Source organism: Eulemur rufifrons, chromosome 7 (genome assembly GCF_041146395.1).
Source record: "Eulemur rufifrons isolate Redbay chromosome 7, OSU_ERuf_1, whole genome shotgun sequence".
Classification (NCBI taxonomy): Eukaryota; Metazoa; Chordata; class Mammalia; order Primates; family Lemuridae; genus Eulemur; species Eulemur rufifrons.
Window position 1 is genome coordinate 238,352,131 of NC_090989.1, and position 22,703 is coordinate 238,374,833.

General features: G+C 32.7%; 1 protein-coding gene across 3 annotated transcripts in view; it reads left to right on the top strand.

The window, feature by feature from the left end:
- Positions 1–22,703, top strand: part of CNTLN (centlein) — a 286,589-nt gene that overhangs the window by 83,515 nt on the left and 180,371 nt on the right. For 2 of the 3 annotated variants that reach the window (XM_069474222.1, XM_069474223.1), the window contains exons 6-8: positions 877–1,010; positions 10,827–10,989; positions 20,176–20,370. In XM_069474222.1, the coding sequence (XP_069330323.1) occupies positions 877–1,010; positions 10,827–10,989; positions 20,176–20,370 (492 nt within the window). Of the gene's footprint in view, positions 1–876; positions 1,015–10,826; positions 11,020–20,175; positions 20,371–22,703 lie in introns of those variants that run through there. The other variant, XM_069474224.1, reaches the window with a different exon arrangement.

Here is a 22,703-nt window from a genome sequence, read left to right on the forward strand (position 1 = left end):
TTCTTTCTTCCTCTTTCCCTCCCTCCCTCTCTTTCTCCTTTCCTTTCTTCCTTCTCCCTTCCTTTCTTCATTTCCTTTCTCCATCTATCTGCCTACCTCTGTATCTATCAATGCTTTTTTGTAAGTAAATGGGAATTTCTAGTGCTTTACCTAAGGCTTCGTATTCACTTTTGGAAATAGTGAATGTATGGTGTTTATGTGTACATATTCTATTTAGATACAGTATTTACTTAATTCTTCACAAAAATAACTTAATTCCATAATGTATTACTTAAAAATGTATCACCAAACTTTAACATTGTTTCAAAATATAAAAAGATTTAGAGAATGATCAGGAGGAAAAGGCCAACTTTGAAGAATTTTAGGTGAAATTTCACCACAATCCCGAGGACTGAGCATGATATGAGTCTCAAACACTGGAAAACTATTTTGGTGTCTTTGCAATATTGTCCTTTCTTCTCTGTATCTGTGCATATGCATTTAAAATGGAGGAAATAATGAAATAAGTAAGTGTCTACCATTTGTTCTGATTAATATTTAAGTAATTGAGTTCATTTTTGTTCACCTAATGAATAACTTTATTGTACAATAATTTTTAAAATTTTAATAACTAAATTTATGTAAATATTTTCAAGCTTATTTGTTTCAAATTCTTAACTTTCACATCACAAAGCCATGATACTTTTTTAGTTTCTGAAAAAAAAATCTGTGACCAATAATATAAAAGTTACTGTTTTTGTCAAATTTTTTAAGTGAAAATTAAATGAAAACAGTATGAGTTTTCTCTGTTATTTTGTGAAATAGTAACTCTAACAGAATTTTTATTATATTTCATATTTATTATGTTTGATTGTGATATAAGTGCTCTAATTTTAGGACTTTGAAGACAATTTAATTGAAGCCAGGAAAGAAATTGAAGTATCACAGAGTAAATATAATGCCCTATCATTACAGTTGAATAATAAGCAGACTGAACTTATTCAAAAGGATATGGATATTACCCTGGTCAGGCAAGTATATTCAGTTTTTAATTTAACATTATAGAAATGTCATTAGTCATTCAGAACGATAGCATTTATGTTTATTATTAACACTCCAAAAAAACAACAATATGTTTTCTATAGGTATATATGTTTATGAATTGAAAATCTGGAATCATAAATATTAGACTGGGAATCAGGGTGTCCACAGTATTGTAAGAGTATGGTCAAAGAATACCCTTGTTTCAGTTTTTAATAAGGACAAAACATTCATTCATTGTTTTCTTCTAAAATTTCTAGCTGTGTGTTATATGTTATTCATACTGTTGTAATGAACAGTGGTAACTGAGAATCACAATTTTGACTTTTAATTTTATTATGTGCTATATCATTTTAGTTTGTGAAATATTCTTTCTATATCAACATAATTGAATTTATACTACTACTCATAAAGGGAGATTACTTAGAAAAAGTAAGCATGATACACATGTGTTTTTAAGTGTTTTGAAAAATGCTATAACTATTAATTTATTTCATAATTACCTTTTCCAGAAAATGGTGTTAGAATAAATCAAGACAGGAGTTTTGCTTGGTTCACAGGTTAATATATATACACATAAATACATGCATGTGCCAGTATATATGCATGCATACATATGTATGTATTTTGGTAGTGCCAGAGCATGAAATTTAAGGTATGCTTCTAGAGGTATATGATAAGCTTTGATTGTGTAATTTATTTTAATTTAAATTAGAAAACTTTGGTGCATATGAGATGAGGGAAATCATTTCCATTCTAGTACACATAGGGGTGGAGTTCTTTTGGTAAAACTTGGCTGTGAACTTTTCTTTCATGTTAGTGGGCATTAGTAAGGAGGACAAGTTAGTGCTGTATATCAGGTCCTTTTTATAATTCCATTGGGTAAAATATGGTTTTGTAAATTTAAATATGCCCTTATGAATTTAATTTGGATGAGAGACTATATATCTATATTGAAGCTAATAAAATTAAAATGAATTAGAACTTTAACAAATTCCTTGTATAACATTTTAAAAACTTTCTTGTCATAAGGGTAAGGAAAAGTATAAACTTCATAGATGATAGAGTGGTTGGCATGGCATATCATCTCATGGTGTAATTATTTTTTCAGCCAATAATTTAATAAAGTCAGAAAAGTAAGTCTAAATAGGAATAGAATCTTAGATTTGGAAGAGGTTTAAAAATTATTATTTATTCTTATCTTCTTCCCAATAAGACAGTGTAGCATTTGGCCTTGGCTTGGCACTTTTAGTTTAAAAGTTTCTCATACTTTTCAAGATTGCCATTTTCATTTTATATTATTTAAATATTTGAACATTGTTTTTCATATATTGAGTTTAAATTTGCCTTTTTACAATTACCACCCATTTATCTTAGTTGTATATTCTAGAGAATCTCAAAAACAATTTATTCTCTGTTCTATAACATATTCCAATGGTAGAAGATAGTTATCAATGACAACATGTTTTCATTAATTGATTAAAAACTTGTATTTCTCATACAAATTCTCCATGTATGTTTCACAAATGTTACATAGTGTTTTGGGTTGCCTTTCTGACTATATTCCGTATTGTCAATATTCTTTTTAAAATATAGCATCAAGAACTGCACAAAATATTTCAACAAAGACTGTTCCATTTTAGAGCATGATGGTGCTAGGCTATTGGGATGGAACATGGGATCCCTCCTAGGACATGGTGCAATGTTAAGGGTATGGGATTATAATAATTGTGTTTTCCTCTAAATTTTGCCCAAGTTTGTATACTAATAGTATGTTGCAAGAACTATAAGTGACGGTAAATAAGGCAATAATATTCACAGATGCATCTTTTCTTATACCACAGTAAAAGAATAATAGCTAATGGGTCATGTGTAATTGTAAGAGGTTGATTATTAGGACTTAGAAAAGAGGAGGATAATAGCACAGAGTTGGTAGTTTGGAGCAGAGGACTTTGACTTGAAACCCTCATTATAGGGTAGTAGCTGGGATGTCTGCAGTGTTTCTTCTGAGTTATCTGCATGAGGATTACCTGTTGGATGTACTATGTGTCTCATTTCCTTCATCATTTTTATTTTATGGGGAGGGGGTGGTTATGATGTACCAGTGTCACTTTATTGAATCGGTATGTTGTACTTAAGACACACAAAGATAATTGTGAAAAAGTGGTATAGGCACTTTCTTATTTAGACTTATTTTTCCTTATCAACAAATGATGGAGTTGACTTAGCTTTGTTTCTGTGTGGATTTGTTCCTTTGAAGTTCATAATCATTCATATTTTATTTTATTTTATTTTTTTTTTTGTTGAGACAGAGTCTCACTTTGTTGCCCAGGCTAGAGTGAGTGCCGTGGCGTCAGCTTAGCTCACAGCAACCTCAAACTCCTGGGCTCAAGCGATCCTACTGCCTCAGCCTCCCGAGTAGCTGGGACTACAGGCATGCGCCACTATGCCCGGCTAATTTTTTCTATATAGATTTTTAGGTGTCCATATAATGTCTTTCTATTTTTAGTAGAGACGGGGTCTCGCTCAGGCTGGTCTCGAACTCCTGACCTTGAGCAATCCACCCGCCTCGGCCTCCCAGAGTGCTAGGATTACAGGCGTGAGCCACCGCGCCCGGCCCATATTTTATTGAATATTTAATCCATGTCACCTATTGTGCTGTGTGCTGTGAGATATTTTAGTGAACTACCTCAACTGATTTTTGCCTGGAATTACATATATAAGTATATAAAATCATCCCTCCATATCTGCAGGGGATTGGCTCCAAGATTCCCCGTGGATACAAAAATCCATGGATACTCAAATATTAATGGCATAGTATTTGCACATAACTATGCACATCCTGCCATATACTTTATTTATTTATTTTCTGAGACAAGGTCTCGCTCTGTCATCCAGGATAGAGTGCAGTGGCATCATCATAGCTCAGTGTAACCTCAAATTTCTGAGCTCAAGGGATCCTCCTGCCTCAACCTCCCAAGTAGCTGGGACTACAGGCGTGCACCAGCATGCTTGGCGAATTTTTCTATTTTTCATAGAGATGGGGTCTCACTCTTGCATAGGCTGGTCTTGAATTCCTGACTTCAAGCAATCCCATGCCTTAGCCTCCTAAAGTGCTAGTATTACAGGTGTGAGCCACTGTGCCTGGCCCTCCCATAGACTTTAAATCATTTCTAGATTACTTCTGATATCAATACAATGTAAATGCTATGTAAATAATTATTGTACTGTTTTGGGTTTTTAAACTTGTATTATTTTTTATTGTAGTATATATTTTTTCTTTCCTTTCTTTGGATAGGTTTAGGGGGTACAAGTTGAATTCCATTACATGATATATTGTATAGTGGTGAACTCTGGGCTTTTGATGTACCTATCACCCAAATATTGTATAGTGTATCCCGTAAGTAATTTTTCATCGGCTATTGGTTGAATCTGTGGATGTGGAACCTGTGGATACAAAGTGCTGACTCTATGAATATATTAATAATGTACGTGTCTGTAATCTATATAGAGCATCTAACTGTATTTACCTAGAAATTGCATATAAAGTACTAACCAATTAAGTTGCATAACCAAAACTTTTGCCTGAATAGGTAATGATTCTACAATTCAGAAGAGAATTTTTGTTAGAATTAGTTATGAAGCTGACAAAAAATGAAAAAATGAAGGTCAAGACAGTGCAGTTATAATTTTGCTTAGGAAAACATTCTGTCAGAATCCTGAAATTTGCCTAATGCATCTGGATTTCTGATGTTCCCAGGCATTTAGTAGAAGCAGTGTAAATTAATCTGGAGGAGATAAAACAATCTGGACTTAAATTATATGTACAGTTTTCTAAAATGATGTCTAGTACATGGTGAGAAATAACAAGTATGCAATAAGGAAGGAATGAAAGTTAAAATGTATAAGAACTGGAAATGAAGGAAAAAGATCTATTTTTTTTTTTTTGCCTAAAACATGATTAATTCACATAGAAAAAATAGTTTATAGATAAATTATTTAATAAATGAGTTTAGCATGCTTGGTAGATACATGGTGTATGAAATTTAATTGCATTTTTATATCAGCAAAAAATTAGGAATTGAACTTAGAAATAATTTAATTTGCAATATTACTAAAGATATAAAAAGTAAATATAACGAAAGATGTATATTATCTCTATACAGAGAACTCTAAAACATTATTGAGAGAAATAAAAAGTTCAAAATATGCAGGGATATAAAAAGTTCATGGTTTCGAAGACTCAATATGATAAAGATATTAGCTCTTTCCAAATGGATATTAGATTCAGAATAATCCCAATCACTGAATATCAACAGCAGGAAACCATTACTGCCCTTTGCCCAGAAGAGGCAAGGAGAACAGCTGTTGTTAGGTCTTGGTGAGAACGTGCCTGGACAGAGGCTGCCTGATAAGAGTAGTGGCCTGATACAGAGGAACATGGGTACTGTCAAACTGTGGCTCAGCAGAGAGGGAGCCAGGGAAATAAATACTCTGACCTCTTTATCCTTTACCCTCTAATCACCAGCCAGCACCTCCAACTGATTAAATCAGTCAGAGCTAGAGAACAAGGAGCTATGTAATCTAGTCTGTAGAAGTTCATCACTTAGGCAAAGCAGGGTACAGATGATGAAGACTGGCCCATTCTCATATACTGTTCTTTTCCAGAGCTTTTTTAGCCATTATTGCTTATTAATTTTCCATATGAACTTTAAAGTAAACTTGCTTATTTCTTGTTTGGTAATTTATTAGAACATCAAATTTACAGGTAAACCTAAGGCGAATTGACATCTTTGTGATGTTTGATCTTGTTCCAGAGTATGGTATGCCATTCCATTTGTTTCAGTCTACCTTTGTGTCCTTACAAAGTGTTTTAAGTTGTTTCTCATGTGGATTCTGAACTTTTCCTGATAAATTTATTTCTAGCTCTTTCACATTTTTTGTGGTTATTTTAAATGGAGTCTTTTCTTCCCATATGGTTTCCAAATGATTTTTCTTTTATTGTTTATGTTTTTGATGTGCATGTTTTTCTGCTCAATATTTTGGTTGGTAAAGTGTTCACAGTTGTTTTGTTTTTACTGTGAATTGTACTTTTTACTTTTTTCTGTGTACATTTTTTGCTTTGAGTTCTAATTCTCTTTAAATTAATATTGCTATTCTTGCTTTATTTTTGTTTGCATTTATAAGATAACTAATAAAATAAGGATGTAATTATTTTGGTATAAATGATAAGTGTGAATTATATAAAAAATACATGCAGTACAGAAAAGTACAAAGAAGGTAGAGGAAAAAAATTACACTAAAATGCAACCCTAGAGAAATAACAGGTATAAAAATTTTGTGAGCATTGTTCTAGATTTTTCTCAGGCCATATTTATAGATTGAAGATTGGGTAGACAGAAGTTTTTAGATAAAAGAAACTATATTGCCCATGTTCTTTTAGTAACTAGTTTTTCGTGCATGTGATGGAATTATAAGTCTCTATAAGTGAATTTGAAGGAATTATTAAATTTCAATAATTATTTCTTCTCTATAAGAAACATTAACTTTTTATATTTCTAAAGCTACGTATGTACTGACTTGAAAAACCTTGAAGGTTCATGTTATTATGTTGTTTATTTTAAAAACTACATTTCATCTTTAGTTGGTTTTGATACCCTGCTAGGAATACTCTGGAAATTAGCACATAAATTCACCATTTTAACTTCCCTCAATTTGTATCTCAAGCAATTTATCTCCTCTTGTATAATAACCACAATGCACACAGATGTTTAGGCATGGTTCTGTATATTTCAGTACTCATCACTAAACTTTTACTTTTGATATATTCATTCTGTACTCTTTGTTTTGATTCATCTCATGGGCCCATCTTTACCAGGGCCTTCCCTGTTGCTAGCTTTCTGCCCCGCTGGTGTCAGATTTAGCCATATGGCTTATTTTGGCCGGTAACACAGGAGTGAAAGTGGCATATGTCATGCCCTGGCAAATGTTTTGAAGGAGTCATTGCTTGGTTTGCCTTTGTTTTTCCCCCTTTGCCAGGAGAATGGCATATTCCCAATGTAGTGTGATGCTCCAATTTGGGCCTTAAAATAAAGGAAAGCACATATAATAAGCAAGCCATAAATCTTTGTTTTTGTAAGTTGTCAAGTTTTTTTAAACTGCAGAATAACATAGAGAAGCTGTTCGAAACTGTCTGTCAGTCTTTGCTATCAAACTTGTTCTCTAAAGATATATTCCTAATTTGTAGCGTGGCCTACTCCATCACCTAGATGGCATCACTACTACGGTTTAAATATTTGTCCCATCCAAAACTCATGTTGAAACTTAATCCCCAGTCTGGCAGTATTTAGAGGTGGGGCATTTAAGAGGCTATTGGGTCATGAGGGTTCTGCCTTCATGAATGGATTAAATCCATTCATGGGTAAATGAGAGTGGGACTGATGGCTTTACAAGAAAAGGAAGAGAGACCTGAGCTAGCATGCTCTGCCCTCTCACTGTAAGATGCCCTGTGCCACCTCAGAACTCTGCAGAGAATCCCCACCAGCAAGAAGTCCTCACCAGATGCAGCTCTTTGACCTTGGACTTCTATAACTGTAAGAATAACTACATGTATATATATATATACATACATACACACAGTGATTCGTAGTGCTCTTTGTAGAGATCTGTCACCTCCTTGGGTAAATTTATTACCAGTTTTTTTTTTTTTTTTTTTTTTGGCAGCTATTGTAAATGGGATTGGGTTCTTAATTTGGCTTTCAGCTTGGTCATTGTTGGTGTATAGAAATGCTCTTTTTTGTATGTTGATTTCATAACCTGAGACTTTGCTGAATTCATTCTATTATTTCATAGAAGTATAATGACTTCTTTTTCATACCTTTTCTATACTTTCCTTCCAATATCTTCAGTAACTCCTACTCAGAGGTATACTTTTCCTCTGAGTATGCACAATGAATTTTTTTTTCTTAATTTTAAGTCCTCCGTTTTTAAGGAGTCTGTTTTCCTTTACTTGTTTAATAAGAAGGGTCTAGACAAATTCAGTGTTTTCCTGGGGTCTAGATGTGTGACTTTTGTAAGCTTTATTTGTTATTTCCTTTGATACTAATAAGTTCTACTTTTTATATTTGCAACCTTGGGGTACATACCATTCCATCTACTTTTCAGAGGGTGATGCGAGGAGACAAAGAGAAAGGAAAATATCTACAAAGTGTGAGACTGCTTCCATTCCACTTATTGAGAGTATACCCAATAAAATAGCATGAGATAGGAGACAAAAATATGCTCTTTCCTTAGCTGATTTTTAATCCACAAGTACCTCATAATAGTGTGGGCATCTCCATACTTTCCAATGTGTTTCTTAAGAATAAAGGTACATATTTTGTTGCATGTGATCCTTAAATGCAAACTAGCTACTAAACTTGGCCCTCATTAAGAAATAGCAAATGTCTTTTGGCATTGGAAGAAAAATAAATTTGTTATATTTTACCTTGTATTGAAAGATGACATAGTTTAGCTTCATCACGTCTCCTTTCTAAATGCAACATTTACTTAGGTTTCCTGGCTAACATAAGTCTTAACTGTGCTCTGATCAAATTGTCTCCCACACTATTGCTTATCTATTTTGATAATTTTTGCCATTCTTATTAATGAAAAATGGCAGTACTCAGCATGCATCATTACTTTGGGTCTCTTCTCCTCCTCTTGTATGTGTTACATTTCCTGAAGGCATTCTTGGTTCTCTTTGCTCTGCTTCTCCATTTGTGGACTGTTATTTTCTGCAAGTTTCATTTTTTTGAATAATTATAGAAAAATGGGGTATGTACATATATCTGTATGGGTACAGGTATTGTGGTTGTGTTTGGAAAACATTAATGTTAAAAACCTCTAAAAAGCAGAACTCTTTTCTCTCATATTAATTTTCATACATCTTCAACAACTGCATATCTCTTTTGTTCCTTCTTTTTATAAAGATTTATATTATGTGAATGAATTACCAGTTTGAAGTTGTAAGTAAAGAAAAAGTTCCATTTAAAAAATGCAATCTTTAAAATATAAGCTGTAGTCGACCCTCTTTATCAGTGGGTTTTGCATTTATGAATTAAACAAACTACAGATTGAAAATATTCAGCAAAAACAAAGGATGGTTGCATCTGTACTGAACATGTATAGACTTCTTTCTTGTCATTTGTCCCTAAACAATACAATATAACAACTATTTGCATAAAATTTACATTGTATTAGGTATTATAATCTAGAGATGATTTAAAATATATGGTAGGATGTGCTTAGGTTATATGCAAATACTACACCATTTTATATAAGAGACTTGGGAATTCATGGATTTTGTTATTCAAGGGGAGTCCTGAAACCAGTCTCCCATGGATACCAAGGGATGAGTGTATATAGTATATTTCAGTGAAATACAAGGTCTGTCTGAAAAGTATCCAGCCATTTTTAACATAACAAGAATGTTTTGTGTGACATCGGTGTATAACCTGGCAGCCAATGAGAGTGGACTCTAATGCGCTTACATGAACAACGACTTCACTGTACTAGTCAGCAGGGTGCTAGACGCAATGAGTGAGTATGTGTACTGTGTGGCTGTCGCATTCAATATGACTGAGTAGAGCAACGCATCTGCATCAAATTTTGCGTTAAGCATGAACATTACTGCACATAAACTATTTGGATGATTCAGAAGCTTTTGGGGATCATGCAATGAGTGCAGTGCAAATCAAAGTGTGGCAAAAATGCTTCAAAATGGTCAAGAATCTGTTGAAACTAATCCATGTTCTGGAAGGTCTGCAACAAACAGAACGCCTGAGGATGCTGAACATGTACGGGTTAGGTTAAGAGATGCTGAGAGAACTGTGTGAGATCTCAAGGTGCCTACTTTGAAGGGGACTTAGGTGTCATTGTCCTGTGTACAATGTTTCTTGTATCTTGTATCTTCCTTAATGTCTCTAGTTTTCATATTACATGGCTGGATACTTTCCAGACAGACCTCATAGATCTCTAAATATTTTTCTTTTTAAACTGAATATACAAAATAATTTTTAGTTTTATAATGATCTGTATCACACAGATTCACTACCGCAGAAATCTGGAAACCTCTGTCCCAGAGGTGCAGTTTTCCTGGACTCCTAGTACCATCATTACCATTACTAATTCATTTGACCTCCTGCTTACTAATTTTACCCTGGGTGGGTTGGAAGGACTATTTTTTTTTTTCTTATGTTGCTCTCCTTCCTTCTGAAATTCTTGCCTCATCATTTCCTTCAAGTTGGATTAGAGGAGTCAAAGGAATCCCAGCTCAGTCACCTGAGGTTACAAACTAGAATTGGCAGTGGTGCTTTAAGTAACTTTGATTTGAACGTTTAATTTGCCTTTTCAGATTCTTTTTAATATATTTAAAGTTCTATATAATATAAAATGAAAAGTTGACTTACCCTGTATTCATAACCTTCTTCTGGTGCCCCTAGTTGGCATCAGTACTTAATTCTTGGAACTGAAGTGTTAACTTAAGTTCCGTAAAAAGGTGGTACTATAACTATATATCCAGGGTTTTTATTAATCAAGCTATAAAAGAAAATTGATAAGTCATAGTAGTTCTATCAATAATTTCTAGGTGTATGTGATAAATATTAAATATTTTATATATTATTTCTTTTATTAATAAGTTTGCATGCAGTAAAAAATACTAGATGAAAAAGAGGAAGCAGATCTATAACCTTAGATGAACACAATTATTTAACTGAGATGGTCTTTATTCATGCTTTTCTCTATTTATTGCTTGCTTTGCTCAGGAAGGAATTGCAGGAGCTGCAGAATCTTTACAAACAGAACAGTGCACATACGGCACAACAAGCAGAGCTGATCCAGCAGCTTCAGGTTCTCAATATGGACACACAAAAAGTAATGAGAAATCAGGAAGATGTTCACACAGCTGAAAGTATATCATATCAAAAAGTATGCTTTTATTCTATCATAAAAATATAAATTTATATGTATGAACTTAAATGAAAATTTATAGAATTCAATTTTTTTCAAATTTTAGCATTTCATTATTACTCTTATATTTCTTCAAAATTAAAAATGAAGGATGGTTCAATTTGGTAATATTTAAAATTTTGTGAGATTTTATAGTTATTAGAGCTGAATCATTTAAAATAGATTATAAATTTACTTTGCAGAATATTTTTATAAATTGGAATTTGGATATCTATCATGAAACATACTAGGGGTGTAGCCCCCAAACCAGAAAGGATTTGGGGAATGGAATTACTCGGCCATCTATTAGAAGAAGTTATTTTATGAAGTATGGTCCTAGTTTATGACCTAAGCCAGACTTTCATTATAAAATTTGTGTATTATTTTATTGGCAAATCTGCACAGACACAAAGGAGAATGCTGATGAGGTCTAAAGATCAATATTTTCCAAGGATCTTTCTCTCTATTTTGTGTTTCTTTTCAGTGGTCATTTTACTTTACAGTTCTTTTAGGAGCCCCTCAAGAAGGCTTACTTAACTATTTAGACATGCTAACTGACTCAGCAGCAATAATTATAGCTATTAATAATTTTTATAAAACACCTTTATTGAGTTCTTTGTATGTTTTTTGTAGTGGGATAAGTTATTTATATAATTTAGTTTATATATCAATAAATGCTATGAAAGTGAGATTATTCCCATTTAATAGTTGAGTCAGGTGGGGCTTAGAGAGGTTAAATAGTACAATTCATATTATCTCTAAAATTTTGGGATTTTTTTCATTTATTCTTCTTCCGAAAAAGCACCATGAAAATCCAATATTTACAATAACAGGAAATAAATAAATTTATTAAGTAACCTTTAAACACACGTTAAAAATTCTTTTATTTAAAAAATGTAAGGGGTACAAGTGTTTTTTGTTACGTGGATGAATTGTATCATGCTGAAGTCAGGGCTTTCAGTGTACCCATCACCAGAATAGTGTATATTGTACTCAACTGGTAGTTTTTTATCCCTCACGCCCCTGCCACTCTCCCCCCTTCTTGCTTCTGGGGTTCATTACAGTTTTTTATGACCATATTTACCCTTCATTTAGTTCCCCCTTGTAAGTGAGAATAAACACATTTTAAAATGATGATTTGGAAGAGTGTTTAGTCTGTATCCTGTGTTCCCTTTGTGTTTCCCTAAGGACATGAATGAGATGCCAAGCAGGAAGGTAGGGTAGAGCCTATCTTCTCCACTTCAGCTAGAGCAGTACTACCTTTTTGTTTTATATGGTGGGATTGCCCACCGTGTTTTCATTTCTAAACCATTCTGCATTGCTAAAATGATTTGAAAATTTATACCCTTTTAGTAATTTTAGTTGTTTTCTCTTTTTTCCCCTCAACATTTGTCATTATTAATGACTCTCTCTAAAAACACTCCCCAGCCCCCAGTTTCCAGTATACTACAATTGTGTGGTTTTCTTTCTTTCATTTGTAGCTGTTCCTTTACTCTTTCTGATCCTTCCTAGTCTCCTGTCCTTGTAAGTCTTAAAATTAAAATGTCCCTGGCCTCAGTCTTAGGACCCCATCTTTTTTTCTGTTTAAACTCACATCCTAGGTGATTTTATCCAATCACCTTATCTTTCAAAATCATATTACAGGTTGAGCATCCCTTATCCAAAATGCTTGGGACCTGAAATGTTTTGGATTTCAGATTTTTACAGGTTTTGGAATATTTCATTATATTTACTGTGTGAGCATCCCAAATCTGAAAATTTGGAATCCAAAATCCTCCGGTGAGCATTTCCTTTGCACATTATGTCGGTGCTCAAAAAGTTTCAGATTTTGGAGCATTTCAGATTTTTGGATTTGGGATGTTCGGCATGCATCTGTATGCTGATGACTCCTAAAATTGTTTATCTACCATGGATCTCTTCTCTGAACTCTGGGAAAATGTATATCTAATTGCTTACATAATATCTCTTCACTTGGATGCCTAATGGGCATCTCACACTTAACATGTTCAAAACTAAGGTATTGTCTGCTCTATCTTCGACACGTTTCTAGAATTCTACTACTTCCTAACACCTCTGCTGTGACCATGCTGTCCAGGGCACCATCATGTATTACCTGGATTATTGCAGTAACTTGCCACTTTGTGTCTTTGTTGTGGCCTTAATCCCTTTGTGTGTTCTCAACATAGGTGCCCAGATATTCATGCAAAAACTTGGTAAGTCAAATCAGGTTGTTCCTCTCTTCAAATCTCTCTGTTGGTTTCCCAGCCCTTTAAAACTAAGAACCTAAGTTCTTACTACCACCTGTGGGACCCTATATGACATGGTTCTACATTACCTTTCTGATCTTTTGCCTTATCTTCTTATTTGTTCCACTTCAGCCACACTAACCATGTTTCTGTTCCTTGAGCATACCACATATTCTTCAGCCTTCAAGGTACACTTACTTCCAATGCCTGAAAGCTCTCCCCGCAGTTATCTGTATAGATATCATTCTACCTTCTTTATTTCTTCACCTCTTATATCTTAAAATTAGTTGATAGCAGACACTGAGTAGTAGAAGTAAGAATGATGTATGTTGTAATAGAAGTAGAGAGAAGTATAGAAACATAGCTTGGGCCTATTCCTAGGCTGGAGATAAAGAAGGTTCTCTTTTATGATGTAATATTAGTAATATTTATTCTGAGAAGATAAGAAGGTATCAAAGAGACAAATTAGCTTCTCATAACTCTTCAAACTGAACTCTAGCTCAAGCCATAAATTTCCTGGTCAGTACCTTTACTAAATTTAGAGAGGTAGAAATTATATACCCCTATTTGGAGAATTTGTCATAACCTAAATCTTGATCTGGGGTACATTTTGAAACCTCACACACCGTCCCCCTAGGATTGTGTTTATCTACTCCAAGAATCATTGTGGACAATGAGAGATGTAAGTGATAAGAATGTGTTGTTAGGCCGGGCGCGGTGGCTCACGCCTGTAATCCTAGCTCTCTGGGAGGCCGAGGTGGGCGGATCGTTTGAGCTCAGGAGTTCGAGACCAGCTCTGAGCAAGAGCGAGACCCCACCTCTAAAAATAGAAAGAAATTATATGGACAGCTAAAAATATATATAGAAAAAATTAGCCGGGCATGGTGGCGCATGCCTGTAGTCCCAGCTACTCGGGAGGCTGAGACAGGAGGATCGCTTGAGCCCAGGAGTTTGAGGTTGCTGTGAGCTAGGCTGACGCCACGGCACTCACTCTAGCCTGGGCAACAGAGTGAGACTCTGTCTCAAAAAAAAAAAAAAAAAAAAAAAAAAAAAAAAAGAATGTGTTGTGGTTGTGAATAGTATTGAGGTGGAAGAAAACCCAAAAAGAACAAACTGAAATCTGTTTTAAAGGATTGGCTTAGTTTTCCTGTGTTAGTCTATTTTTTGTCCTTTCTACAGTTTGAATTTCATTTTCCTTTTCTTTGTTTTATAGATGTTACCTTTTGGGTGGGGAAAGGGGAGTTTAGCAGATATTTAACTTACTACTCATTCTGAAATTGTAATTTCCATTTTAATATTTTAATTTTGAAGTTATTTTAGGTCCTTATAGTTGTCCAAAAAGTTTTCATTAGTATCCTCTGCTAGACTCAATTTGAAAGTCTTTTCCTTGATTATTATTTATACTTTATAAATTTGCCTACAGTTAGTAGACATTACAATTATTTTTTGTAGTCTGTGTGTAAATAGATATTCATAAAAACAAAGAAAAAAACTTTTATAATTCCATACCCCAGAAGCAAATACTGTGAACATTTTGAATATTTTCTTTCAGTTTTTAAAACTCATTTTAACATATCTGTGAAAACACTAAAATCTTTCACTTTAACGTTACATTAAAGCAGTATCATGACATATAACTGTTTTAGAAATGGTAATGTAATTTGTTTAATCATTTTTCTAGTGTTGATTATATATGTTAAGATTTTTACTATTGTAAATAAAGCTGCAATAAACATCTTTTTTTGTCAGTTGAGACTATTACTGTTCATTACACACACACACACACACACACTCTCACTCTCTCTCCCTCCAATCCACCCAGGGAAGAGTTCCTTTTATGAAGAAGCTAGCAACATCTTATTAGTGGTTTTAATTAGTTTTTATATAAGGATACTCTTGTTAAAATTATAAAATAATAACGAACAGGAGTCATGGAGTTTGAAGGTGACCTGCCTACCAAATGATCAGTTAATGTTAAATTATTGAAACTTAAGGAGTTGCATACTATGATATCCCACTTTGGATAATGCAATTTAAAAATCATAATTGTAAGAATATTTTTACACTTTTCAAAATAGGATTATTTCCATTTTAATTTAAATATTATTGTAATCTATTTAATTGTTAACAATTTGGGTGGATGAATCGTTCTGGAGTGGTATAAAAATGTGGAGAAGCTAAGAATATAAGTGAGAAGGCCTTCTAGTCAGTGTACAATCACAAATAAAGAAGATAAAATTGTACTATGAGCCAGGGAGAATCTGTGTTTACATTTACAGAAATTATTTTAGAAATATATTATGTAAAATGAGGTAAAAATATAAGTTATTCCTAGCAATTATATAATAATAATGGTTAACATTTATTGAGTTTATTGTGTATCAGGCACTGGCAGTGGGGCTTTTGCCTCACTAAGCCTCACACCAACCTGATGTGGTATTACTATTATTATCCCTGTTTTATAGATCAGGTAACTGAAACTTTGAGTATTATCTGAAGTCAAACAGCTACTTGTGTAGAATTCAAATCTAGGTAAGCTTGAGTCCAGAACCCACACTCTTAAGCTTTTTTTTAATCAAGGCCACAGTATAGTTCAGTTACACATGAACTTATCCTTATCCTTAAAGTTCTCAGAAAACAGATTCTATAAACTCACATTATCCATTCTCATCAAAATTCTTTCAATGTTTAATAACTTTTAATGTTGGAAAATTTATCCTGGTATCTAAGTTAAATGTTATTTGAAAGATTTTATTGCATTCTTTTTGGTGAAAGGAAAGTATAACATGTTACTATCCTATGAAAAGGGCCTCCATCATCATTCTTCAGCCACTGTTTCTCTTAATTGTACAAATTTGGTTTCTTTTATTTTGCTATTACATCATGATTTTGAACTTTTTGACCTACTGCAGACTTTTTATTAACCCCGTGGTTTTCCCCCAGAAAATGTATTAATTGTGGAGTGCAGGATTTTAAAATTTGGGAATAATCACACTGCTTTATTTGTCATGTGTGCTACTGTTCAGACTTCTAGTGTTCATTTCCATTAAATTTTTCATTCTTATTCTAGAGCATTTTACTTGGTACTTTTCCTTAATCTTCTTCTACATGTATTTTTCTAGATTTTACAATAAATTTGGATAATCTGTTTAATAACCCATGCAACAATGTGATGAAATTGGTTACTTAGAAAATCAGATTTTTAAATATATTTTCATGTAAGGTAATTTTAATACTTCCAAATAATAGTTGGGGTTTATCTGTAAGACTCAGGTGAGTTGAATTAAAAAATAATATTACACAAACAATTTATTTCCAATTCTTACTAAACTTCTTTAAGAGTTAGGTCTTCTTAATTTACTATTTCTAATGAAGTTTCTATTTCCTTTTTTCTCTTTCTCACAATTCTTCACTCTTTTCTCCTTGCCTTTTCATTTCCCCTTTTTTCTCATTTAAGTATATTTATATCATAACGTCCATTTAATTATCTTAAAAAATAAAAACAGTTGCCCAGAGTGGTAGGATGAGGGGAATGAGGAGGGGAAACAAAGGTGAAGAGAGAAAACTGAAAAAGCTTTTAAGCACAGGAAAGAGGTAAGTCATATTTTCCCAGAGGTCTCCGTAACAAATCATTGATCCCATACACAAATCTACCTACCATGTAATGTGGAAGGCTATTCTAAAAGAGAAACACCATCAAGAAAAATTAAAGTAAGCTAGTATGTTCTCTTCCTCTGAGCATATGGTCCTTTATATAACTTTTAATATTTTTATATTAAATATATCATTTACATATTTGTATGATTTAAATATTTATAGGAATTATGTCAGCATTTATGATTTCTAAACCATCTAATATGTTTTGGGTACTAAATATATATCTTACAACTTTTGTTCTATTTAATGATAGTTATATTTCACAAGCTAATACCAATCTGGGAAAATAAGGAGTTAACTTATACATACTTTTAATCTAAATTACATGTAAATCAATATTTTCTTCTCATTTTCAGTTATAAATTATCTAGTTTTCACTTGAACAATTTTATGGTCTCAATCAATGTTGAAAACATAGTTGGCCTTCCATATCTAAGGGTTCCACATTCATGGATTCAACCAACCATGGTTCAAAAATATGTGGAAAAAAAAGCAATAAAAAATAATAGTACAGCTGTAAAAAGTAATGCAAAAAAAATAGTATGCCAACTATTTATATAATTTTTACATTTTATTAGGTATTATATACAATCTAGAGATGATTTAATGTACATAGGAGGATGTACATAGGTTATCTGCAAATATTATACCATTTTATATAAGGGACTGGAGCATCCATAGATTTTGGTATCTGCTTGGGTCTTGGAACCAATCTCTCATGGATAACTAGGGATAACTATAGTATACTTACTAAATTTGGAAAAATGTTGTTTTTTAAACCAATTAGTATCAGTATATTGGTCTTCCACACTAATAAAATTTTGGGAAGTTAAAGGACTTGGAGTTTGGGGTCCTATTTCTAGAGATGATTTGCTTTCTGTCCCCTGGAGATCCTTTTAACCTTTTTCCACTTTAATTTCTTTAACAGAAAATAGTACAAAGAATATAGTAAGAATAATAAATTACATGTGAATTATAATCATTGCTACTTCTAAAGTATATAATGGAATATATGATTACCTGTTTTTTTATGCCAGAATCTTGCAAAAAATTCTGATCCATCCAGATTTTTGGATTGTTAGAGGAAAGAAATTATACAGGAAAGAGTCTGAAAACTGCCATAAGGAATCCTGAATGCTAAGAGGGAAGAAATTACACTTATGATGCCACAAGCTATGCAGATGAATGCGTTTATCATGTTACCTACTTAAGAACTTTTTTTTCTCTCTCTTTTATTAATGGAATGAGAATATGATGGTATCTACCCAGGGCACTGGAACATTCTAAACTTTTACCTCCTTGCAAGATCTAGAGAAATAAACATTTTATTACCCTGAGGCTTTGTCACCAAAAAAACACTTTAGAAATAAGGATAGGTTTAATCGAATTAAAGGCTGTTTTAACCAAGTTTACCGCTAGACTGGAGCCCAGAATTAAAAATGGCTGGAGGATAGCTTTGCTTCCTGTACTCTTAAGTCCACAACTAAGTGATCTTATTATTATTAAATAAGTGAAGTCGAGTCAGCCATCAAAGAAAATAGGCAAGTAGAAGGTGTATATTTGTAGTAAGAGCTAAGGAATAAGAGTTTGTCCCAATTCCTGGAGCAGGGCTTGTCTAGATAATCTTTTCCAGGCTTTCTCAGTTCTTTTACACCTGCTTTTTGGTAGACAGTTTGCCCCAGTGTCTAGAGTTACCCACTCATTGATTTCAGATCAAGTCAGGGCAACTTATAAATAGGATTGCATGCGACTACTTAAACTGCATGGCAGAGAGAACAAAAGAACACACAAAGTGTGCTATTAGTCCTCTATTTTATGAAGCATGAAAGAGGGTAGAGAAAAGAAGAGACAAGAAATTAAGATTTGGCTTATTCATTTATGGCCTTATATTTGTGAAGGAAGATTGCAAGATGTGAAATCCAAGAGTAAGGTTTACCACACTCTTGACACTAATGGCCAGTAAATTGGTCCTCAGTCCTGACCACACATTAGCAACATGACTACACCTTGGAAGTTGGGAGAGAAGCTATGTGTTTTTCTTTGTCCGAACTTATCAATGTGTATGAGATTCTCAAATATTTGAAATCTGTGAATCTTTAATAATATTATTTTGTATTTTTTCAAAGAGATTAATTTGTACTAATTGGATAAAAGAAGGTTAGCTTAAATAAAGCACCCAAATAATAGAAAGTGTTTAAAGATTCACTGAATAAGTGACTGTGCAGTGAAGGGCTGACCTTCACTCATCCTAGCCACAGATATACATACAGATTCTGTATGTAAATCAGTTACCACAGATTGAAATGTAACTCATTAAATCACAATCATAAGTTAGAGTTTTCATCAACAAGCAAGTTCATGAGTATTGGAGGCATACCATTTTGTTAACCCTATATTATGCTCTGTATGACACCACTTATGTAACATACACTGTCTTACAGTTTTAATAAACTCTAGTTTTAAATTTATTTAATTCATATTGCCTTGACTTTAAAAAAAATCTAAAGTCACCTTTCAAGCCTCCAGATCATTGCTTCTATTTTATCACACGTTCAAGGTCTTCAGTAACTCCCTGTTGTCTACAGAACAAGTCTATCCTCCTTAATATGATATTGAAGAATCTTTACATTCTATCTACAATCTTATTGCTTGACTTTGTCTATTACTGTTCCTTCTGCCCCTCCTCAGGGGTAGATACTAAATTATACTAAGTAGGAATATATCAGTCAACCTTAATCAACCTTTAATGAAATATTCCTTGTTTTTCTTTGTTTTCTTTTAATTGTATATATTAAGTCCAGTTAGACTGTCATACCTCATTCTCCTTTCTGTCCTTTCTTATCACTGTTCATAATTTTTTCACATCTATTTCATTTTTAGAATGACTTTTTGTTTTTGGTCAATTCCAATAATTCTGTCATGACTCAGTTTAAATCCTTTTTCATAAAGCCCTCCAAGATTAATGTGGCTAGTGTAAAGTATTTTCTTCCTCTTTAGAAATTTAACACTTTTTTCCTATGTTACACTGGCCAATAATACATGTTGCCTTTTGACATCAGTTGTTTTTCATTGCTATTTGGTGATACTATTTAGTTTTCCTTGTGTTTATATCTTCTTCCTCTCTCAGAGTATTAAAATAACCTGAAAGCAAGGACTATGTCATATACAGTCCTTATGTATACATAAATGTGTGTGTATATATGTATGTATATACAGGCATAACTATTTTATTGATATAATTTGGATATATTTTTTGAAACAGCTTTACAATGAGTTGCATATTTGTTTTGAGACCACAAAATCGAATGAAGCTGTGCTTCGGCAAAGTGTTGTTAATCTTCAGGATCAGCTCTTTCAAAAAGAGCAAGAAAATGCTAAATTAAAAGAACAACTTCAGGAATCCCAGGGAGCACCTTATTCTTTACCTCAAGAAAATGATTCAGACCACTCAGCACAGGTGAGAGACATTTTCTAAAAATGTTACCCAGTATAATATGAAATTAAATCATCTCCTACAATTGAGTAAAACAGATTTGCATACATTGGAAGATAAAGGTCTGCAGATAGTTTTGCATTATACTATTTTTCTACTTGTAGACATGAATATTATATTAATATAATACATTACAGATTCATACACAAATACATGTCAAAATACAAAGTATATCAAGTATAGTTATTGTGATGAATCATTTGGTTGATACACATTATTGAAGGGAAAATTAATAGGTCTTGCCCATTTTGACACTTTCTAACTCAATGAGATAATGGAATGTAAAGAGTACCTAACAGTAAGTCTCATAAAGTACCTGCCATAATGCCTGGTATGTGTACTTAATATCTATTAGTCCTGATTCTGCCACTACCTCGATGGGTGATTTTGGACAGGTCATTTGACCTTTCTTAGTATTTCCTATGGTATAGATAAATATGAAGGATCTGAATTCAAAAAAATCTGAGATTAAATTATAGCTTTGCCTGTGAGCTTTGTGTACTTGAACAAATTTCTTAACCCTTTTATCTACTTTCCTCATACACAAAATGTTATTAATGGTATCAATGTCATAGAGTTTTATGAGGATTAATAACATAGTGCATGTCTAGTGCAGAGCTTGGCATATAGAAAATGTTAAATGGTACCTTTTTAAGATAATCTTCACTGTAACTTTCAGCTAGAAATATCTTTTTAAAAAATACTCTATTTCCATAAATTTATTTAAGTATTTTTAAGGCACTTAGCATTTTTTTAAATTTTAAATTTATTAATTTAATTCAGAAATGGAATGAAAACAAACAGGAAATTAGGTGCTTAAATGTTTATTGATGAGTTTTCAACAGTAATTTTTGGAACCCAGCACATCTGTCTTGCCAATACCTCAAACTTAAGACGAAAATTTTTAATTTGTATTATATTGATTGCATTTTTTGGACAGAATTGGACTAATCATAAATTTATGACATAACACACTATTATGTTATATGCCTAGGCCTATTTAATTTGTTTGTTTATTATAATATACATCCTCGATCTCACTAACTCATCCAAAGACTAGAACGTTACTAATAATTTACATCTATTGTATGTTCCTCCCTAATCTGATGCTTTGATTCTCTCACCAGAGGTAACCACTAAACTATTAATATTTACCATTCTGATTATTTTTTAAAAGTTTTATCACATACATATTTATGGGAAAACAGTTTATTGTTTAGTTTTGTCATTTATAAAAATGGCATAATACGTATTATATGGGTTTTGGCAATTTTGACTCATTATTAATATTACTAAGATTCATCTATGTTGTTCAATAAAGCTGTTTATTTTCACTGTTTTAAAATATTCTGTTATGCGTGAATATATTGTAACTACTTATCTATGCATCTCTAGATGACTACATTGGTTAATTCTGGATTTTGCTGTTACAAATAATGATGCAGTTGACATTTTTGTACATGATTCTTTGTGTTCATGTGCATGCATTTTTTTGTGGATTATGTATCTAGGAATGGAAATCCTGGATTGTAGGGTAGGAACATGTTACTTTTACAATGTACTGATGACTTATTTTTCAAAATCGTTTTGTCAGTTTTACTCCCACCAACAATGTATAAGAGATCTGGTTGATTCATGTCCTCCTCAACATTTAGTGTTGTCAGACTTCTTAATTTGTTGGCAACTGAATGAGTATAAAATAAAATTTTATTTTGGTCTTAATACTTAATGTCTGATAGAACAAATCATCAAATGCTTACTAGTCAGTGTGTGTCCTCCTCTGTGAAACATCTGTTTATGTCTTTTGTCCATTTTTCTGTTGGATTTTTTTGTTATTGTTTTACAAAAGTTCTTTATATGTTCTTGATATTAATCCCCAGTAAGTTAAATGTGTGGCAGATATATCAGTGTGTATCTTGGCTTTTCATTTTCTTTAGGGTATCATTTGATGAACTGAAATTAAATAAGTTCTTAATTTTAATTTAGGTAAATTAATCTTTTATAGCTAGTGCTTTGGTATCTCATTTAAGAAATACTTATCCCCAAGACAGAAATGTTTGCACCTCTATTTTCTTCAAAACATTTTAAATCTTTGCTTTTGTCACTTACATTCACAATTTATTCAGAATTGTTTTTTGTGTATAGTGTAAGTTGCCAAATTCATGAACCAGAAGATGCAATATTGTTGAGAATGCAGTTCTTCCTAAATTGATCTATCTATCATGTAATCCCAATCAATTCCCAGGAGACTGTTTTTTCCAAAAGAAATTAAAAAGTCAATTCTGAAATTTATAGGG